Source organism: Suricata suricatta, chromosome 2 (assembly GCF_006229205.1).
Source record: "Suricata suricatta isolate VVHF042 chromosome 2, meerkat_22Aug2017_6uvM2_HiC, whole genome shotgun sequence".
In the NCBI taxonomy this organism is placed as follows: domain Eukaryota; kingdom Metazoa; phylum Chordata; class Mammalia; order Carnivora; family Herpestidae; genus Suricata; species Suricata suricatta.
Genome location: NC_043701.1, coordinates 21,441,163 through 21,465,114, shown reverse-complemented (window position 1 = coordinate 21,465,114; position 23,952 = coordinate 21,441,163). Strand labels below are relative to the sequence as shown.

The 23,952-nt window shown below is 39.9% G+C and overlaps 1 protein-coding gene across 2 annotated transcripts in view; it reads right to left on the bottom strand.

Annotated features, from left to right (window-relative positions):
* The window catches only part of COPG2 (coatomer protein complex subunit gamma 2), an 80,775-nt gene that overhangs the window by 56,197 nt on the left and 626 nt on the right, over positions 1-23,952 (bottom strand). For both annotated transcript variants that reach the window (XM_029923361.1, XM_029923370.1), the window contains exons 2-5: positions 23,851-23,903; positions 23,002-23,082; positions 19,465-19,536; positions 5,879-5,958 (exon numbers count right to left, since the gene is read on the bottom strand). In XM_029923361.1, the coding sequence (XP_029779221.1) occupies positions 5,879-5,958; positions 19,465-19,536; positions 23,002-23,082; positions 23,851-23,903 (286 nt within the window). The remainder of the gene's footprint in view (positions 1-5,878; positions 5,959-19,464; positions 19,537-23,001; positions 23,083-23,850; positions 23,904-23,952) is intronic.

Below are 23,952 nucleotides of genomic sequence, written 5' to 3'. Positions count from 1 at the left end.
GGAGTCACTGGGAGCAAGGGTGACAGGCGCCAGTCCTACTTCCACCTCTCGATTTCTGGACCCACATATTGTATTTATTGGGGACAGTATCATACACTGACCATCAATTTAGTGCACATACTTCATCCTAGAGGAGAAGTCTCCAACTTCACAGGGTTCCATCTCCAAACTACTACCTCAGCTGAGCCATTATTGCATTAGGCTCTCTGCTCCTAACAGAATATGGTAAAACTACTGGATCTCTTGGTCATGAGCCCACCATCACACTGCTTTTGCAGAAAATGAGTGGCGATGTCAACGTAGGGTATCATGAACGTAAGAAATTGTAGCACGACTCAGACCTACTGTAAACCCAGGGACCACCATCTAGGTGGTGTTTTTGCCATGTAATTAAGAGAAACTTATGCAAATTTATCAATTTCTTCAACTGCCTCTGGAACTGTAGTCCTAACAAAGCTTTTCCCTACAACAAGGTTAAAGAGGGACAGACTCATGTTCTGGTACTTGTAGGCTTTCATTTGTAAAATTTATATTCCTTATCCTTTTAGAGTTTATTCATGCACAGGATATGAAACGTGGATCTAATTTTATCTTTTCCCGAGGGCCTACTCCATTGTCCCAGGATCATATATTAGAAAGTAACCCTGTGTTTACCCCAGTGATCAGAAATGCCACTGTTGCCATACACTGAATTTCTATGTGTATTTGGGGTAACTTGATACGTCTGTACCAAAAAATCTCTGAAAATGTAGATCAGCATGGCCATGGTGACACATTACAAAGTCACCACACAATTTTATTCCCCTGGTCTGTCTATGCCTGTGCCAGAACCACACTGTTTTAAGTGTTCAGGCCTTAATGTTTCACTGATGGGTGGAGCTCCCAGTTTTCCTTTTACAGTTACTTCCTGGCTATTCTTAAATTTTTGTTTTTTGACATAAGCATTAGTATCAATTTTTCTACATTCATTAATACATAGCCTGTTGAGTGCTTCACTGAGATTGCATTGAACTTACAAATTAATTTAGAGAGGATTGAAATCTTTATAATGTTTAATTGACCCATTCCAACACATTTATATTTGTTCAAGTGTACTTTGAGCCTTGCAGGGCTTTAAATTATTTTTTCCTCTTACAAGTTTCCTGCGTTAGTTTTTCTAAGGCAGTTGTGCCATTCCACATCCCCCCTACAAGGTACCCGGTGCCGGGCTGGCTCTTTGACTTCGGTGCTGTCAGGCTTTGTGATTTAAACCTAGATTCTAATGCGTAAGGAATGATAGCTCAGTGGGGTTTTAATCTGCACTTCCCTGATGACTAATAACATCGAGAACATTCCATGTATTTATTAGTCACTCATAGACTCTTTTGTGAGGTGTCTCCCCTCAGGTTTTCTTAATCACTATGGATTCCCGGCAACGTCGCACTGTTGTCTACATCTGCAGAATGGCCATCTCTAGTGGTTGTTCTATTTCTGCGTAACAGACGGCCACGGTTAATGGCCAAAAACAAAATTTTATCATCTTACAGCTCCATAGGTTAGAAGTCCAACGTGGGTCTCACTGGGCTAAAATCACTGTGTCGGAGGGCGGGGGTGTGCATCTACCTCGCAGATAAGATTGATGCACCCCATCCCAAGTTCTCCCCAAATCTCAACTCATGACAGCACCAACTCAGAGTCCAAAAGCTCCTCGAAATCCCACGGATACAAAACTCCTAACCTTATCATCGAAATCCTCTCCATTAGGTATGGGGGAGACTGGGGGGACTCTGCTGGGGCAAAATGCCTCTCCACCCGCGGGCACGTGAAACTAGAAAGCAAGTCTCTGCTCCCAAAACACAGCGGTGGGACCTGCCCAGGATAATAGTTACAGACATTCCTGTTCACAAAGAGAAAATGGAATGGGAAAAACATTTTTTTTAAAGTCCCTGGCCCCAAGCAATGCAGAAATCCAGCCAAGCAGGCTGGAAGAGGTTTCTGGTGCTTGGCAGGTGCTCAGTCACTCTCAGAGCCTCCATGGCCCTGCTCCCCCGCCGCAGAGCCGGCCTTCCTTTGTTATAAAGGGCAGCAGGTGTTTAAAGTCTTCTCGGCCGTATCCTGCTGTAGGATTTGGGATTCTGACCACCTTCTCACACTTTGTCCTCCCTCTGTCCCTTTCAGGCCACGCTGGCAGTATTGCTGGTGGAAGGTTCTCAAGAGCCCCGCGGGACTGCCATGTACATACAGAGACCCCGTCAGACGAGAGGCTCCACGGCGGATCTCGCCTGAGTAACCCCACCTCGATTTGTGGCTTCTGCTAGATGCGGAGGAATCTATGAGTCACACCCTTGCTCTCTTCAGAGTGTTTGGTGTGAGTGAAGACTCTCTGACCTTTTCATCCTTCTGAGGTGTGAGCAAAAGGCTAGAGAGTAACTCCTGTGACTTCTCCTCTAGAGCACACTTTCCTACTGAATTTCTGGATTTTAGCATTGTTTGCCATTTGGGCGGGCTGAGAATTTCCAAAATAAAAAACTTTTTTGGGGGGGGGGCGTATAATTGACCTATCAATCAGCCTATCAGTTTCAGGCGCACAATGTAATGATTCGGTATTTGTGAGGAACGCCCGGTTCCTTCACAGGAGTCTCTTCGAGTTCTTTCTCTCCTCCCAAGTGTTACTAGCGGTGGCAGAAAGAAACCAGGCCGCTCACACCTCAACACTCTGGACACTTCAGTTAAATAGCCAAGCTCACAAGTCCCGATTTCTGTGTAACTCGAGGGCACAATCCCTGCCAACACAGGACAAGGGTTCCCTGCCCTCCAGTACCCAACAGCCTCCCCAGCCGCGCCATTAGCGTCCAGACTTCCACCGACGATCTGAGCATGGTCCTCCGTGATGTTTTCTCCCCTCCTCACTTCTTTCTGTGTCTACTGTCATTAACATCCAGGCTTCTACTCACTTTCTGTTCAAGGCACTGCCGGCTTTTTCTGTCACAATCCTCAAAATTCCTCCACGCACCCCACTCCACGCATACCCCTCTAGCAGTTTTTCCCCCTACCTTGAGGTATAATTGGCATATGACATTGTAAAATGTGAAAGTACACAATGTGCAGATCTGACACCCGTATATGTTACAAAACCTATGCCTTTTCTGTTGTTGTTGTTGTTAACAAATGACCACAAACTTAGAGACAGAAGACAACATTCATTTCTGTATCTTACGGCTCTGGAAGTTACAAATCCAACACAGGTCTCTCTCATGTCGGCAGGGTTATGTCCATTTCGGAGCTGTAGGGTGAATCCCATTTCCCTGCCTTTTCCAACTGCTGGGGCCCCCCACATTCCGTGGCTCCCGGGCCCCCTTCCTCCAGCTCCAAATCCAGCAATGTTGTATCTGGGACCTGCTTCCCTCCTCACATCTCCTTCTGGACCCTCCTGCTTCCCTCTTCCACTTTTAAGGATCCTTATCCTTATAGGTCCCACCTGGATAATGCACACTAGTCTCCCTACCTGCTGATTGGCAACTTCATTTCCCCTTTGCGGCGTAATGTAACATAATCGCAGGTCCTGGGAATCAGGCCCTCGAGATCTTTGGAGGGCCATTATTCTGCCTACTACATCTACTAATCACCCGGAATGAGCTAGAAGCAAACCCTAATTCACGGCAGCCTAACAGGATTCAGAAGAAAGTACTAGCAGCTAAACAAAAAACCCTAATGTGTTTTTAATTTTTCCAATATTTAGTGAGTATAGCAATCTAAGTGAAGATTTTTCTGTGTGTTACTTGTGGCAGATACTGTAAGCTAACAAATCCAATACCCATTCTCAACCCCTTCTCCTTTGCCTGCCCCTGGTACTTGGGCTTTAAGAGCTAAATAGTCACTTTCCCGGTCCTAACGACAGTCACAGCACACAGCTGTGTCAAATGAAATCTAAAAATTGCCTTGGGAAAAGCTGTTGCATACCTGATAAAAGAGGCAGATGGTGCTGGCCCGCCCTGGCCCCTTTCCCGGTACCCCTCCCACCTTGGATGGTGCGGTGCCAGTCATTCAGGCACCTCTTTTGCAACAATGTGAGATTCAAGAGACACCAGCCCTCACGCTGTTGCACTACTGAACCCACACTAGCTACTCTATGCCTAGTGACTACATCGGGCTTTCTGTTCTTTTCAGCTGAAAGCTTTACTCACATCAACTATATTCAGTACAACTGCTGGTTAAAAACAAGCACCTCCCACAAGATTCATTTTGTTATACAAAACGCAAATTTACTTCAATGAATTATAATTAATAATTAGGAAGGCAATTCTTTTTTAAATAACTTGGGTGTGTGTGTGTGTGTGTGTGTGTGTGTGTGTGTGTGATACTCACTCATTCTATGACATTTGGAAATCAAAATTTTAAAGAAAAGAAATAGCCACTATCCCAAACACCCAAAGATAATCTACTGGTAATATATTAGTATATTTCTATCCACATATTTGCATATACCTATATAAAATATTTTAAAATTTTTTCTAATGTTTTATTTATTTTTGAGACAGAGAGAGACACAGCATGAGCGAGGAGGGGCAGAGAGAGGAGGAGACACAGAATCGGAAGCAGGCTCCAGGCTCTGGCCGGCAGCACAGAGCCCAAAGCGGGGCTTAAACCCACGAACGTGAGATCATGACCTGAGCCGAAGTCGGAGGCTTAACCGACTGGGCCACCCAGGTGCCCCTACATAAAATATTTTTAAAAGGGAGACTATATAAAATACATAAACTTGACTCCAACTCTTACTCAGGACTTTGTGAGGACCTTTCCATATCATTAAAGAGGTTTCAAAAATATTTTCAAAAAAAGTATCTCCTAATCTGATAACATGGTTAATTAATATTTAACAATGGCATATATTTAAGTTACTTTATCCTTTTGGCTAGTATAAACAGTGTTGCAATGAACATTATTATCTGTAAGTCTTTCTGTGCTATCTCTGATTATTTTCTGACCATAATTCCATCAATGTGGCATTACTGGGTCAAAGGGATAACCAAGGGTAACTGGGTGGCTCAGTCAGTTAATCATCCAATTCGTGGTTTCAGCTCAGGTCACGATCTCACGGTTTGTGGGATCGAGCCCCTCGCCGGGCTCTGTGCTGACAGAGTGGAGCCAGCTCTGGACTCTCCCTCTCCCTTTGTCTCTGCCCCTCTCCCACTCGCACGTGTTCTCTCTCAAAATAAGTAAACATTTAAAAAAAAAAACACACACAAAGGGATAAACCTTTTCAAATGTTCAACAAATGCTGCCAAAATGCTTTCTAGAAAAACTGAATTAATTTATTATTCTGCCTCCTGTATGTACAAGAATATGAGTTTCCCTTACAAATACCTGTCTTTTTTCTTCTTTGCCAACTTAAAGGGTAAAATTTTATAACTCACTAGAGTTTTAAATTGGCTTTTTTTGGTTATAGTGAGAACGACTAAAAACAATCAGATCCTTTACATTAGTTACTTTATGAATTATCACTTGGAATTGTTTTTGAAGTTGAAGAGTTCTTTACATATTACATATACTAGCTTTTTAATATACTTATTGTAAATATTTTAGGTCACTGTACCATTTACTTTTTGGTTCTGTTTACATATTATAATGAACATTTAAAATGTGTTAGCAAATCTCATAGCATTATCCTTTGTGACTTCTTTGCTTTATCAGATAGGCAAGGTTTCCACATGATGACAACCACAATTTAGGAAAGAATGCCTTTAGATAGATAGATAGACAGACAGACATTAATTCCTATTGGCTTCCAATCAAAATTACAAAAATCAAATTACAATCAAAAAAGTAAAAGTAAAAGAAAAAGAACAAATGATCCACTAAATACAGAAGCGCCCCTCCTAGGTTCTGACCATTCACATACCTGCTTGTGACAATGATCACATCCTCAGAGATTGTAGCCATTTCTTTGATGGTGAGATAGCACATTCTTCTCAGTGTTTGCTGAAAAATTATTTATAAGAAGCAACAGGTTATTCATCAGGAAACGGCTCTTTAAACTATCTGAAGTGAGAGCCCCAAGTAGATATACTTAGAATGTTATTCTTAAAAAGATTCTCGTCTACCCAAAAAAAATCCTTTTAAAAATACTTGGATGAGACAACATTCAGAACACTAATTTCCTAAGTAAGTAACTGCTGCACTGACACACATCTAGGTGAAAGTTTTAAAATCCGATTAATTACACAGAGACCCAAACTTGGACAGTGTGAATCCAAAGACACAGGTTCCTCAGAGAGTTAAAGGCTTATCCTGGAAAATGTATTCTTAAAATCCTTTAACTACATGGATGGAGAGACACACAGACTCTGTGCCTTCCTCGGTCCAGCAATAGGGATGTTTTTCCTTGAAGTACTCGTGCTTGTATAACCAACTTCCACTTTCGATTACCAAGATTTCTAGAAGTAACTGTTCACTTACCAGTAGTACAGTTTCATCAACCTTCCTCCTCCCCTGCTCTCTGGCTTATGCACAGACTGTGGGCACTGGTTCCTCTAGCTTGTCCAGCCTCATTCCCTACCAAGCAATGTCACGTTTCTTACAAGTGGTGAAAGTCAAATATATCAGAACCAGCTCCAGACTCCAAACTGTAGACAGAACCTGGTGGAGACTAGTGACCCCATTAAGGGAAGAGAAGAAGAAACTGAGGATTCTCATGGTGATTAAACACAGAAAAAAAAATCATCCAGAGAAAGAGAAAGTGAAAAGAGAAAGAGAAAGCCAGTGGGGGGGGGGGGTCAAATGGGGCAGATGACGCCCATACAAACCTACTATAAGAAGAAAACAAAAAAGAAAAACCAAAACTTCAGACCTGAAGAAAATTTGCTCCCCTCCCAGATAAAAATCTACCATGAAGCAGAATTAAACTGGAAATTTAGAAAAACTTCAGCTAAAGCACAAAAAATGGGGAGTGTGGGGAGAGGCTCAACATTATCAAGTCACTAGGGAAATACAAAAAAAACCGGATTTCAGATACTACCTCACACCAATCAAAATGGCTAAATTTTTTTAAAAAAGAGTGCAATACAAAATGCTGACAAAGATGCGCTTGTAAACACGAAAACATACTGCCTAAACAAGTACACAGAAATGTTGAATAAAATAGGAACAAAAAAGTTAACTCTGTAGCCAAGGACAAAATGAAGAGAAATTCATAGATGCCCAAATGGAAAGCAAACACCTCAAAGCCAGAGAAAGGATAAGATTCTAAACGGAATATTCTTCAGGCTCGTGGAAAATTATTCTAGATAATAATTCAGAAATATAGCAATGAAGAGTAGAAGAAAAGTGGCAGACAGTAAAGACAGTATGGTATTAGCTAAAGAAGAGATAAACAGATGAATAGAAGAGACACTGAGAAATACGCCCACATAAATACAGTCAACTGATCTTGGATGAAGGAGCAAAGTCAATACAATGGAGCAAAGACAGTCTCTTCACCAAATGATGCTGGAACAAGTGCACATCCACATGTTTAAAAAAAAAAAAAGAATCTAGACACAGACCTCATACTCTTAACAAAAAATTAACCCCAAATGGATCATAGACCTAAATCTAAAATGCAACACTGTAAAACCCCTAGAAGAAAACATAGGAGAAAATCTAGATGACCTTGAGTATGATGATGACTTTTCAGATGTAACCCCAAAGGTATGATCATAAAAGAAATAATGAATAAGCTAGTCTTTATTAAAAGTAAAAACTTCTGGGGCACCTGGCTGGCTCAGTCAGTTAAGCGTCTGACTTTGACTAGGTCATGATTTCACGATCCATGATTTCACGATCTATGAGCCTCATGTCAGGCTCTCTGCTGACGGCTCATAGCCTGGAGCCTGCTTCAGATTCTATGTCTCCCTTTCTCTCTGCCCTTCCTTGCCTCATGCTCTGTCTCTCTCTGTCTCTCTCTCTTTCTCTGTCTCTCTCTCTCTCTCTCTCTCTCTCTCAAAAATGAATAAACATTAAAAAAAAAGTAAAAACTTCTGTTTTGCAAAAGCCAATATCAAGAGGATGAAAAGACAAGCCATGGACTGGGAGAAAATGTAGAGCACATATCTGATAAAGGACTGTTACCCAAAATATATAAAAACCTCTTAGAAGTCAAAAATAAGAAAAATGATTTGATTAAAAATGAGGCAGAGACCTTAAGACACTTCACTGAAACAGAGAAACAGATGACAAATAAGTATATGAAAGTATAAGTATTAAAATGTAAGAGTTCTTCATATGTTATAGATGCTCCACACCATATGTCACTTGGGAAAGGCAAACTAAAATAAGGAGATACCGCTACAGTCCTAATAGAATGGCCGAACACTGATAACACCAAATGCTGATGAGGATGAGGAGCATCAGGAACTCCCACTTGTTGGTGGGAAAAAAATGGTACAGCCAATTTGAAAGATGGTTTGGTGATTTCTTGCAAAACTAAAAATACTCTTAGCACGCAATCCAACAATCATGTTCCTTGGTATTTGCCTAAAATAGTGGAAAACTTATGTCCACATAAAAACATGCATATGATGTGTAGAGCAGCTTTATTCATAATTGCCAAAACCTGGAAGTAGCCAACATGCCCCTGGTAGGTGAGTGGATAAACTGTGGCACATCCAGACAAAAGAATGCTACTCAGCACCGAAAAGAAAATGAGCTGTCAAGCCATGAAAAGACATGGAGGAAATTAAATGCATATCACTAAGCAAAAGAAACCAATCTGGAAAAGGATACATGCTTTGTATTTCCAACTATATGACACCCCAGAAAAGGAGATAGGTAAAGCACAGAGAATTTTCAAGTGAAAATACCCTGTAGGGGTGTTGAGATGGCTCAGTCAGTTAAGGGTGTGACTGCAGCTCAGGTCATGATCTTGTAGTTCATGGGTTTGAGCCCCATGTTGGGCTCTGTGCTGACAGCTCAGAGCCTGGAGCCTGCTTTGGATTCTGTGTCTCCGTCTGCCTCTGACCCTTCCCTACTCACACTCTGTTTCTTTCTCAAAAACAATAAGCATAAAAATATGTATATAAATAAAAGAAATGCTCTGTATAATATTTAATGATGGATGCATGTCATTATACATTTGCCCAAATCCACAGGAGGTACAACGCCAAAAGTGAACATTACCATAAACTATGGACTCCGCGTGATTATGATGCGCCAATGTAGGCTCATGAATGATAACAAATGACCACTCTGGCAGGGGATGCTGATAACGGGGAGCCTATGCATGTGTGGGGTCTGGAGTATACAGGAAATCTCTCTACCTTCCTTTTAATTTTGCTGTGAACCTAAAACTGATCTAAAAAAAAATAAAGGCTTTCTTTAAAAACCAGTAAGAACATGAGTAAATCTCAATGAACAGCAACCAAAAACCCACCAAAAAATGATGTTATGATATACATGTCTATAAATGTGCATGTGTGTATAGATACACATGTTTACATAGTCACATACATAAAGACTAAGTGTCCTAAGGTTCTCAAATCTTCCATGAACAGGATAAAGATAAATAGATTCTGAAAGTCAAATATCTGTTGCAATTTCTAGGGTAACCACTAAAGAACTTCCAAACTATTATCCCACTGATGCCCTGTTCATTTTTATTCAGTCTTTTTTTTCTGTTGGCTTCATTTTGGATAGTTTCTGTCTTCCAGGTTGCTGATTTTTCTCCCTATAGTCTCTAACCTGCTATTAATGCCATGCAGTATATTTTTCATTAAAAAAATTTTTTAACGTTTATTTTTTGGGGGAGAGAGATAGAGCATGAGCATAGAAGGGGCAGAGAGAGAGGGAGACACAGAATCTGAAGTGGGCTGACAGCTCAGAGCCACCAAGTGGGGCTTGAACTTGTGAACCACGAGATCATGACCTGAGCCTAAGTCAGCCCACTTAATGGACTGAGCCACCCAGGCGCCCCAAGGTGACACCTTTCTAAGAACTACACTAAACGAAAAGGTCCTTCCACTCTCACTGGTGGAAATACAAACTATTAGCCCTGTGTTCTGGTGATCCTTTCTTTAGCCTTGGGTAGTTTCACATAGGCACAGAGCAGTTCTTATTCAAAGATTTAAGTGGAGCCCCCCAGCAAATTGCTAGAACTATCTCCTTTCTTTCTTCTCTCCCTCCCCCTACTTCCTTCCTCTTTAGTACTCTGATCTACGAATTGAGCTTTCTTAGCTTCCTTAAACTCCATCTGTTTCCTCAACTCTGAGTGCTAACTAGAGCCTCCTTTTCAGTGTGCCCTCCTTGACCAGATACCTGTAATCTGCCTCTGGCCATGAGCTAATGCTTGGGCTCACTTTGTTTTTCTTTTTTTCAGATCACAGTTCCAGGGTGCCCGTTAATCTAATGACTGAAAACTACTGTGTCGTATATTTTGTTTGATTTTCTAGGTAACTGCGGTAGCAGGGTAAGCCTCACCCCTTTACTTCCTCATGGCTAGTAACAGAACAGAAATAGGTGTTCTTTTATTTAGTTTATTTATTTATTTTGAGAGAGACAGCACGAGCAGGGAAGGGGCAGAGAGAGAGAATCCCAGGCAGGCTCCACACTGTCAGTGCAGAGCCTGATGCAGGGCTCAGTCCCACAAACTGAGAGATCATGACCTGAGCTGGAAACAAAGAGTCAGACACTTGAACAACTGAGCCACCCGGGCATCCCCAGAAAGATGTTTTTAATATCAAAATATATGGTGAATTCCTAGGTACTCTTGTATTACTAATTTCTAACACCAGTCCTTTGTAAAATTATTAATTTTACTATCAATTCTCAACACCAATCCTTTAATTAGAGAACACTGTACATTTTCATTCCTTTAAAATTTGTTGTCTTGCTTTATAGGTCAGTACAGTCGATATTTTTTTAAGATTTTATTTTTAAGTGATCTTTGCACACAGCATGAGACATGAACCCACAACCCTGAGATCAAGAATCACACACTCCACTAACTGAGACGGCCAGGCGCCCCTACAATCAATGTTTTACAAATATTCTTTGTATTCTTCATTTATATTCAATGTAGATTTGGGTCTACATCTACCATCTTATGATATGAATTATGTTTATCCTTCTTGATCCATCTTTCTTTCTTTTTTTCCCTCCTTCTTATGGATGAATTTTTCACATTCTTTTTTTTTTTTTTTTGCACAATTAATTTGGAAAAGAAAAACAATTAGTAGAGAAAAATCAATGAAAAGAAAAGCTGGTTGTATGAAGAGATCAATAAAGTTTATAAGCCTCCAGACAAACTTCCCAGGAACAAAAGAGAAGATACAATTTACCAGTATCGGAATGAAAGAGAAGACATTACTACCGATCTTATAAACACTACAAAAATAAGAGAATATCATGAATAGTTTTAGGGAAATAAAGTTCAACAATTTCAATGAAATGAACAATTCCTTGAAAGACACAATCTACCAGAGCTCACTGAAGAAGTTAAATAATCTGAACAGATAGCACCAAATCTATTCTTTTTAATGGAGTTAATTATCAAAAACCTTCTAAAGAAGACAGCTTTAATAGTGAACTCCACCAAACATTTCAGGAAAAATTAATAATGATTCTACAAAAATTCTTCCAGAAAACAGAAGAGGAAGAAACACTTTCCAACTCATTTTATGAGGACAGCATTATCCAAATACAAAATCCAGACAAAAATATTGTAAGAAAAACCTGCAGATCAATATATTTCATGACCAAAAACTCAAAATGCCATATTTTAACAAAGAGAAACCAAAGATTTTATATTTTCCAGAAAAATAAATAAATGCATCTCACCATATTAAAATATTGAAAAAGAAAAGGCATGATAATCCAGTGGATATAAAAAAAGCAGTTGAGAAAATTTAATACTCATTCACAAAAAGAAATCTCTCAACGAACTAGGAATAGAATGGAACTTCCTCAACCTGATAAAGGCCATCTATGACAAACTTAAGAACTAACACCATACTTAGTGATGAAAGACTAAATACTTTCTCCCTAAGATCACGAACAAAACAAGGATGTCCCTAACCGTCACTTCTATTTACACTGTAGAATAGTACAAGAAGACAGTAAGGTAAGATAAACAAAGAGCATACTGTTATAGATTGAAAAGAAAAAAATAAATTCTAAGGAGTCTTCCAAAATCCTCCTAGAACTAATAAACAGGATCACAGGAAACAGGCCAATATGCAAAAAATCAATTTAATTTCTATAAACTATAAGCAATATAGATACAATAGTATTTTAAAAGTCTTAACTAGAGATAAATCTCACAAAGTATTCATAGGACTCATACTCTAAAAACTACAAGACTGCTGACAGAAATTAAAGAGACCTGAAGAAGGAGTGATAAATACTATGTTTGCGTGGCAAAAAAAAAAAAACAAAAAAAAAAAAACCCACACTAATGCTATAATGCCAATTCTCCTCAAATTAATCTTCAGATTCAATGTAATACCTATCACAGTTCCAGAAGATTTTAAATAACAGAAATGGAAGCTGATTCTAAAATTCATATGGTTTGGGGCACCTGGGTGGTTCAGTCAGCTAAGTGATTATGATCTCACAGTCCATGGGTTCAAGCTGACAGCTCAGAGCCTGGAACCTGCTTCAGATTCTGTGTCTCCCTCTCTCTCTGCCCCTCCCTCACTCAGTCTCTGTCTCTTTCTCTCTCAAAAAAATAAAATAAAATAAAGACATAAAATACATATGGAAAAGCAAAGAATCTAGAAGACCCAAAACTTTTGAAAAAGGAAAAGAAAAAAAGGAAAATGTGTACTATTTGGTTTAAAACTTACCATAAAGGTATAGTAATCAAGACAGTATGGTACCGGAATAAGAATAAACACATAAATCAATGAAACAAGATAAAATGTTCCAGGGTGTCAATGTAACTCAAGCATCATCTCCTCCTCCTTCCATTTTGATATGCAACTATTCCAGTACCATTTGTCTGGAAAAGAAAGTAAGAGGAAAAGGAAGAGGTGGTGAAAGGAGGTAGGGGAGGGAGGCGAAAAGAAACCCAACCCTTTATGTCATATACAAAAATTAATTCAAAATGGATCAAAATGCCTAGAGAAAAGGCATAGGAGGGGCGCCTAGGTGGCTCAGTCAGTTAAGTGTCTGACTTTGGCACAGGTCATGATCTCACAGTTCGTGAGTTTGAGCCCTGCATCAGGCTCTGTGCTGACAGCTCTGAGCCTGGAGCCTGCTTTGGATTTTGTGTCTCCCTCTCTTTCTGCCCCTCCCTGGCTCACTCTTTGTGTCTCTCTCAAAAATAAATAAACATTAAAAGAAAATTTTTTAAAAGAAAACAAGGCATGGGAGAAAATCTTTGTGATATTGGGTTAGGCAAAAATTTCTATAATACCCATCAGAGGCATAATTCACAACAGAAAAAAAATCTGATAAACTGGGATTCATCGAAACTTAAAAATTCTGTTATTTGAAAGACTATGAAATGAAAAAAACAAGCCATAGGTTCAGAGAAAATATTTAGGAAACATATCTGATAAGGAACCTGTACCCAGAATATACAAAGACCTCTCAAAACTTAAAAATAAGATAACATACAACCAAATTATTAAAAATGGGCAAAAGCTATGCAGAGATGCTTCAGTATGGAAGTTATACACAAGTCAAAAAAAATGACATGAAAAGATGTTTGACATTATTAGTCATTAGGAATATGCCAAATAAAACTATCAAGAGATACCATGACATACCAATTAGAGGGCTAAAATTAAAAAGAAAGAAATTTTAAAAAGCAAAAAAAGACAACACTAAGTGTTAGCCAGAATTCAGAGTCACTAGAACGTTCTAACAGTGATGGCAGAAATGAAAGAGGGGTTGGCAGCTTCTTACAAAGGTAAACATGCCTACACCTATCATCTATGAGCTGGCAAGCCCCCTCCTAGGAACTGACCCAAGAGAAATAAAAACTTACGTTTAAAAATTTATACACTAATGTTTACTGAAACTTTATTTGTAACCACTGAAACCTGGTAATAAATCAAATATCCTTCCAATAGCAAACACTAAACGAGATGAGGTACGTCCATATAATAGAATACTACAGTGATATAAAAAGAAGTGAACTACTGATACAAATAGTAACAAAGATAAACCTCAAATGCAATATGCTAAGTGATGCCACAGACCTCATTCATACGGTATGGTATCACTGTTATGACCTTCCAGACAGGCAAAACTATGCAGAAAGAAAAAAGATTAGCAGTTGCCTGGACAGAGGGTGGGAGGGATAGATCATATGCAGAAGCACGAGGGAACTTTTTGGGGTGATGGAAACATCCTAAGTCTTGACTGCAATGGTGATAATAGTACTGTATGCATTTGTCAAAATTCATAAAATTATATTCTGTAAAGGGTGAATCTATGAAAATTATACTTAAAATTTTTTTTTAACATTTATTTATTTTTGGGAGACAGATCATGAGCAGGGGAGGGGCAGAGAGAGAGGGAGACACAGAATCGGAAACAGGCTCCAGGCTCTAAGCTGTCAGCACAGAACCCAACGTGGGGCTCGAACCCACAAACTGTGAGATCATGACCTAAGCCAAAGTCGGACACTCAACCGACTGAACCACCCAGGTGCCCCTATACTTTTTTTTTTAATGGAGAAGACAACAGTCCAGTTGAATGAGAATGCAAGCCACACACTGGGAAGAAATATTTATAAAACACCAATCTGATAAAGGTCTTGTATCCAGAAAATATAAAGAAAGACTACAACTCAATAAAAAGATATGTGACATGATTTCTTTTTAAAAAGTAAAAGATCTGAACAGACACTTCACCAAAGAAGATATACAGATGGCAAATAAGCATATATTTGCTTAATACATTCATCATTAAGGAAATGCAAATCTAACAATGCCACTTCTAGATGGCACGAAAATGGAAGCAGTTCCACACAAAGACTTGTACTTGAATATTTACTTTTAGCAGCTTTGTTCATAGTATCCATATACTGGAAACAACCCAAATGTCCTTGAACTTGTGAATGGTAAGTAAACGAGACCCCCACCATACGGTAGAACACCACACAGCAGTAAAACTGAAAAACCACCGATACACACAAAAATTTGAATCAGTTTCAAAACCCATAAACTAAGAGAAAGAAACAAGACATAAAAGTCATAAAAGGCTATATGTTACATGATTAAATTTAAGTGCAATTCTAGAAAATGCTACACTATGTTATCAGAAAGTAGATCACTGACTTCCAGCTGCTAGGAGCCGAGGAAGGAGATGGACAACGAGGTGACATGGGAGCACATTCTGGGGTGATGAAGGCTTCTGTTATCGTGACGGCGGAGATGGTTCCATGACCCCACACACTGGTCAGAACTCACTGAACTGGACACTTAACATTAGTGAATTTAAGTTTTTAATATTTTTTAAGTCTATTTATTTAGAGAGAGAGAGAGAGAGAGAGGGAGCATGCATGCGCACTCATGAATGGGGTGGGGGCAGAGAAAGAGGGAGAGAGAATTCCAAGCAGGCTCTGCACTGTCAGCACAGAGCCCAACGCGAAGCTCTCAAATTTAAGAACCGTGAGATCTTGACCTGAGCCAATATCAAGGGTCAGACACTTAAGCACCTGAGTCATCTAGGGGCCCTGGTGAATTTTAGAATATGTAAGTTTTATTCAATAAAGCTGTGTTTTTAAATACTAATTTTTTTTTTAATTCCTGTAAGTCAATAAGGGGGATATAAATACACAAAGAATAGGAATAGACAATTCACAGAGGAGGAAAGTAAAATGGCCACTACACATAGGAAGAGTTTCACTTTCAGCAATGATCATGAAACTGCAAATTAAAGCCACAAAGAGCTGCCATTTCACATTCTTCGGAATGTCAAATATTTAGATCTGATAATAAATTATTATCAAGAACTGGCTTAAGGATTTGAAGCAATGTCTCTGTAAATTGCTCCTATAAGATCAGTGTAAAGATCAATTTGATAAGATCGAATAAATAGCATTATCTAGAAAGGCCAGCTTTCTAGTTATGTATCCCAGAAAAACTCTTACTATGTGCCCAAGTCATATACATAAACATTAGGTATAATATCATTTGTAATAGTAAAAAGGTGGAAACAACTCTTGTCTACCAATGGGAGAATGAATAAATAAATAAAAATACAGTATATTAACCCAATGGGATTACACGGAGCAGTGAAAATGAATAAAGTAGAAGTATGTGTAGCAAGAAGGTGGATCTCAAAAATAATAGTTTTGAAAACAGCAATAATAGTATGATCACTTATATTTTTAAACATACGAAAATGTGAAATAGAGATTATGGACACAAACATGTACTACACATATATAAACACCGAAAGGAGGTTACCAATCCCCAGATGGTAATCACCCTCTGGTAAAGGAAGCTTGGGAAATGAAGGAGTTCCACATGCTGCCCGCAAAATCCCCACCTCTCCTCAATTCCATATCCTGCCTAAGGGACCGTCCAAATGAATCACAGCACACTATCCGTTGCTACTTACCTCAGTTACTCCAAAAAACCTAAAATATCTTGGTCATTATTCACCACCTGGACACTTACCCCCACGCAGCTGGGAAGAGCACCTAACGTGACTCTCTCTTCCATCCTTCTCAAATCCCAAACCCTCCACCATGTGTCTGCGGCACCTTCATCATCACTTATATCCTTAACTCTTTTCTGAACCTCCCCACCTTGTCTCTAATGGAAAGCGAGCTCCTCCCTGAGAACCCCACTGCAACCCTCCCACGTGGCCTGTTGTCCCTCCTTTGACCCTCCTCCACCAGCCCTACAGGTGGGGAAGCTCACCGCCTGTCCAAAATCTCTGCACTGCCTTCCTCCACGGGACCTTGTTCTTCCCTGAAAGTCTCCGGCTGTAACGCTTATGCCTGTAGACTGCATCACCTGTCGCCAGTCCTGGTTGCATATACAGACCTCCGGTTACTTCCCTTATTTTTAAAAACTATTAGAACCTTGCTCACCTTCACAATCTCCAATATTATCCCAGTAAGAATTACAGGTGACTTCAATATCCATACCACAATATTTCTAAGACTCTAACCACACAGTAGATCTGACCTCTTCTCCCAAGGATCCTGTCCTCCTTACTTTTGCAATCACCCACTTCCACTGTTACCCCTACCAGTAACGGTATCCTTCTCATAATTTCACTTCTAAGCATTTTACTCTCTGGCCACTGCTCCTGACTCCAACAACCCTTTCACTCCCTCACGACCTACGATGCATCGATCTGATCAACTTCTGACTGTGCCAGTCAGTCCATCCTCACTTGCCTCCTAACCAGACTCCATACTTAATTGAACTCAACCTCCTTGCTCTTCCCTCTGTTTACTAACCTGGCAAAACTCCTAACCCTGATGAAATCCAGTCTCCAACTGCTCCATGCCGCAACCTGACGTACGTAGCTGGAGAAAAGGATTCACTGGGCCACCAGGCAATACTTTCAATTCATGACTGCTGACTCCAAGGGGCCATTTGTACTGTCCTACATTTCCCCAATCCATTTCCTAGAAAATTATTTCAACCTTTTTTTTTTTTTTGAGAGAAAGAGAGAGAGAGAATCCCAAGCAGGCTCCGCACCATCAACACAGAGCTCCACTTGGAGTTCGATCTCATGACTGAAAGATGATGACCTGAGGTGAAATCAAGAACCAGACACTTAACAGACTTAGCCTCCCAGGCACCTGGGTGCCTTCCTTCCTTAATACGACCTCTGTGCTCCAGGCTTCGGGTGTGTCCTCGTTCCGTTGCTTCCTTGCCCTGCATCCTCCTCTCTGCTCCACATCCAGCTCTTCTTCCCAAATGCCAGCCCTCTGAGCAAATTCACCACCACACCCTTGCACAACAAACCCACAGAGCCATGAAGAGATGGCAGCCTTCCATTATTGTCATAATAGTCCCTCTCCGCAACCACGCTCCAGCAGCCTGAAATGCCGAACTTTCTAGTCTAACTCCTCTCCTATGTAATTCTATGGTAATCATGATGGTTCTGCATCCCTAACTGAACCCCAAATTTCTGGTATAGGGCGTGATTACAGGGAAACCGGACCTTAACAACAGAAATCTGAAATTGCCTCTCTGATTTGATAAAAGGCATTAATGGCCCCATTTCCAGTCGTCGTCCATGGAGAAGGAGAATCAAAGACCAGTAGAAGACAAGGCTTGGGTAACCCAGTAGTTGCTGCCAAAGAATGTTTTGCAAAAATGGGTTATTATAGTGCATTAGTTGCGTCTAAGTACCCTGGGGAACTTGGTAAAAGAAATGTGTCCAGAGTTTTAAATTCACGGCCTAAAGTCTAGGTAAAGCATTAGGTAAAGGCCTTAACAAAAAGCCTATGTCACGTGGACACAGGGCCAAGAATTCTGAGAAGCAAACCCTCTGTGGCTGAATTATAATGCAAAATCAACACACACCTGCAGGGAGTCTAATATTAAAGGCAAGACTTGGATCAGGAAGGAATGGGACCCTGGGAACTGGGGTGGGGACAGACAGGCAGATTCTGAGAAAGCCGGGCCTCCACTCAAGCCTCCTGTGCAAGTGGGAGCGGTTCTTCATTCTCTGAACAGATGAGTCTCCCTTTGCCTGAAGAGTGTGTAACAACCTCAACCGAGACAGTCACCTGACAAGGGACTGCTGATTTCAGGAGTCACCTACCCCTGAAACTTCTTATTAGCCAGACGTATAACCACGCTCAAATCCTAGAAGTTTCTGGGGGTTGGGCCCACAATGTGGCCTGTGAAGATATGCAATACATACCAAAAACACTGCAAGATTTGGACAATACATGTCAGCAGAAGGTGGGAAACAGATCTCCCCAGGCCCCTTCCCTGCAGGTTCTGAGCTAGAGCTGGGCAGAAGAGGAATACGTGCAGCGTTTAGAAAACGGAAATAAAGCAGCAGCCATTATGCTCTGAGAGGCGGAGTGGCTCCAGGCAGAAAAACACATGCAGAGGGGCCGGCAGCTTTACTTTGTCCCCATTCCTCCTCTTCCCTCCCCGTGTCCTCTTCCCCACTCGGCATCCGGCTCATTTTCTTACCTGCCAGTCCTGACCAGCGACAACCCCAGGCTCACCAGAAACTTGACTTGAGAACTTAGAGAGGGGGTAGCTACGTCCACTGACTTCCACACCAGTCCACTTTCGCCGTGGCATGCCACAAGCCGGACAGTAACAGCTTTGATGACTGTGTGGTAGATGCAGGAGGTAGGGGGGGGGAGGGCTTTCCGCTATATATATATAAAACCCTCTCATACTCAAGTGGCCTTGAATGTACATTTAAAAATGTTACAAAGATACATAATTTTCAAGTAACGTTCAATATTTCAAGCAACCTTTCCCAACTGAGAACATTCTACACTCCCCCAGGAAAAAGAATAAAAGGAGTTTCTCCAGCCTAAAAGAATAATATAAAAAGACTTACATCGTTAGACTGAAACAACCGAGTCATTGCAAAGAAGGCTTCTGTGGCTTCCATAGTTCCAAAGTGCTCACCCTAAGGAAAATGTAAAACAATGTCTTAAACTCAAATAAAATATACTAAGGATTTTCTCTTTACTTCTGCAAAAATCTTTTAGAACTCAGGAAGAAAATCTCTTTGTAAACATTCTGCCCCTGTGCTGTTTTTCTGGCTTTCAATTTAGAAACCTGCATGGCCATTTTGTCCACTCCTTATTTAAAATAATTTAGTGTCACACGCCATGCTATAAAAGTTCCAGAACAGTAGTCTAACCTTTTAGCAGGAACTATTTTAATTTCCCCAGAGAACTGCAATTTACAAGGAGGTCGAAAATAATAGCAAATTGAGTTCCTAATCAGAATGGCATGTTATTACTACACCACCCACAAGCAGAGATCACACTTTTTATATTTCCATAATCCGATGCCCAGCACAAAGCCTAACATATTGTAAGAGTATAATAAATACTAAATTGTAAAGAACTATACAGTAGGAATCCCAGAAAACATGGCAAAAAGGGACCACCCCAAAGGGCAGGAACCAGATTAGTTATACGAAAGTAAGCCTTTGATGGTGCTTTGCATCAGAACTTTAATGCGCTTCATAAAGTCTGAGGATCTTGCCGAAACGCAGAATCTGATTCAGGGACTTTGGTTGAAGCCTGAAATTTTACATTTCTAACCAGCTGCAAATGCTGCTGGTCTGGGAACAACATTTTTTTTAAGGAGCAAGATGTTAGATACCCTATTTCACTCACAGTCAAAAAATTCCAGATTATAGACCACCTGAAACATGACCATTTCAATATTTAATTTCATTAAAAGCAATCCTATATAAGGTATTAGGCTCCACCACTTTTCAGGGCTTCATAGCTCACATGGAATATAACTAGTCTTCAATCTACTTGTCATTTATAAGAATAAGAGTTTATAAGAATAGAATAAACAAATTCTGATGAAAAACTTTAAAAGTTTAGGATGAAAAACAAAGTATAAGAATTTACAATCATTTATTTTTATTTTTTAAAAGTCTTTAAATATTTCTTTTTAAGAGAGAGAAAAACAGAGCAGCAGTGGAGAAGGGGCAGAGAGAGAGAGGGAGACACAAAATCCAAAACAGGCTGAGCAGGCGCCAGGCTCTGAGCTGTTGGCACAAAACCTGACATGGGGCTCAAACTCACAAACCATGAGATCATGACCCGAGCCGAAGTGGGACATTTAACCGACTCGGACACCCAGGCTCCCCTACATTTAAGTCAGAGTACCCAACTTGCTCACCAGCAAGAGATCTCCCTCTCTTTCTTTCATAAGTATTTAGTGAATACATAGAAGTCCATGCACTTTTCAGTCATACCAATAAGCCCTAACTCCCTATTTTTTAACTTGAAATTTAGAATATATGAATAGGTCAACTGTGGTAGAAACTTAAAAACAATTTTTTTTAACATTTATTTATTTTTGAGAGACAGAGAGAGACCATGTGAACAGGAGAGAAGCAGTGAAAGAGGGAGGCACAGAATCTGAAGCAGGTTCCAGGCTCTGAGCTGTCAGCACAGAGCCCGACTTTGGGCTTGAACTCACGTACCATGAAATCATGACCCAAGCTGAAATCAGACACTTAACCAACTAAGCCACCCAGGCACCCCAACTGTGGAAGAAATTTTAAAGTATTTTTCCACAAAGCATTACCAACAACTAGACAAAAGATTAAACTAAGGTTCCCAAACCTGTTTCTGTGGTTGACTGTGATTATCATATTAAACTGGAAATTTCCTTATCAAGATAATTAAATGTTTCAACATGAGTTGGCCATCAAAGAGGTATTGGCCAATATAGAAGTATATGCTACTTGGAGAGCCCGGGTGGCTCAGTCGGTTAAGTATCCTGCTTTAGCTTAGGTCATGATCTTGCAGTTCATGAGTTTTAGCCCCAGGTGGGCTCTGTGCTGACAGCTCGGAGGCTGGAGCTGCCTTCGAACTCTGTGTCTCCCTCTTTCTCTGCTCCTCCCCCACTCATGCACGCTTGCTCGCACGCTCTCTCTCTCTCTCTCTCAAAAATAAACATTAAAAAATAAATAAATAATTTTAAAAAGTATACACTACTCTGCACCGACTTCAGCTACAGAAAACTCTCCTGATAGGGGCCCCTGGGCTCAGTCAGTTAAGCATTCAACTTCGACTCAGACCATGGTCTCCCATTCACGGGTTCCAGCCTGCTTCAAGTGCTGTGCTGATGGCTCAGAGCCTGAAGCCTACTTCAGATTCTGTGCCTCACTCTCTCTGCCCACCCCCCCCCCCACTCACACTATGTCTCTCTCTCTCTCTCTCACAAAGATAAGTAAACATTAAAAGAAAAAAAAAAAAGAAAGAAACTCTGCTCATATAATGGATTTAGCCAACCTGGACACAATGCATGCTATAAAAATGAAATCAAACAGATTTTGCCTTAAATGTTTCTAATATTCTACCACAGAGGAATACGGTGTTTGTGTAGGAATATATTTTATGTAAAAGTATGCACTCATTGCTCAGTCTCCATTTGCAAACTACAAATCATGATGTCTCTGAAAGAGGTCTTCAGTCATGAAATGCAATAAAAATAAATGATATTCTCATGGAATTCAAATGGGAAACCATAGTCTTCTTAGCACCGTATGTAAACCACCAGAAGTGTGTGTGTGAGAGAGAATCTAAGAAACAAAATCATGTTTTCTAAGCTCCTAGACATTTCATGACACTTTTTTAGTGTGAAGCAAAACAAGCAAAAGCCCAAGAAAAAATAAAATTAGTAACAAGCACTGCAAACAGAATCTATGTTCCATCACACAAATACTTTTATTGCTTTTGTCTGTTACATCCCCAGTGCCTAAAGCGGCACAGGACTCAGCAGGTGTATTACAAATATTTGCTGAATGACCAAATGAAAACTTTTCCTGAATGTGTGTGTCCAGGGCTATTCTTAATGCTTTACACTCATTATCACATTGAATCATTACAACTTTATAAAACAGGTATTATCATAATCACCATTTATAAGAAAGGACATGAGAGTAACAAAATGGTTAAGCTCATACTGCTTGCCACGGTACAGTAGGGATAGTAAATAAAATCTATTAAAATCAAAGCTTGAAAAACATCACGATTATATTCCTCACCCGCAAAAAAAAGGTAAAGTATCTATTTGGAATTTGTCTAAGATGCTGTACTCCCTCTTTGAAGGAACATAAAGACTTCTGACCAAATCTAAACAATGCGCTTTAACATGAACTACTATTTGTTAAATGCAAATCAGTGTTGAGAATCTACCATGTGCTTGGCTGGTCTGGAACCTCACGAATAAAACAGAAGTATATGTCATAACCCTTGGCCTTGAGAAGTTATTCAAACACCATAGAGTTTTAAATTAAGTGAATTAAAAATAAATAAATAACGATACTTTCCAGAAAGGTCTTGACTGCATGTTATTCCAGGAAACAAATCCGAAGAAAATCAAAATAGTTTACCTGGTTCAGTAAGTAAAGAATCTTTGTAAGAATATGTAAACATCTTCTTGGATTGATGGGTGTTTCATTGAATATACGAGCCTATGGGGACAAAAAGCATTGTAATACAAGTATATTTTCTAGCATTTCTATCACAGATTGCAAAAAATCAACTGTAATCAAATAGACATCTTCTGATAAACAAAAATAAACAGAGTTCAATCACAATATCCAAATAATGTTAGATGTTTACAGTTTTCAATTTATTATAGTATATGATACATGATCATGTATGGCCTTGATTTTCTATTCTATACTAACTCCTTCCCTCAGACCTAGTACTTCAACTTTATGGGCTTTATGTGTTAAGTAGGATAACAGTATTTATCTATATCATTCTAAGATAATTAGCTTAATGTCTACAACTTCCTTCCGTAACCCTGCACTAAACACCTCTTTAGCATTTTATTTAAAATTATCACCATATAGCAGAGTCTACATGTTTTTGCATTGTATAAATTCTAGACCCGCCTATAAAAAGTAACCCCTCTTCCTTTTCCCTCAAGTCTATAGTCTCTGAACACAGTTATCACATTCCTCAATTCTTATTTTGGATCAGAGGGGCTCTCTGTCCACCACCTAAAATGTAATAGAAAAAAAAAGAACTCAGGGTGCCAGCTAGATCATGATCTTGGAGCTTATGAATTTGAGCCACCCATGGGGTTCTGGGCTGTCAGCAGGGCCCACTTTGGATCCTCTGTCCCCCACCTCTCTCTGCCCTTCTCCCCTGCTTGCCCTCTCCCTTTCTCTCTCTCTCAAAAATAAATAAACAAACAAACACAATGAACACAATACACTTCCAAGTCATACCTCCTGTAAGACAGCACTCTTCTCCAGATGCCGAAAGGGATTGGAGCCACTACCTATATTATAAACAAAAAAAGTCTTTAATAGCTGTCCTAGACAAACGTT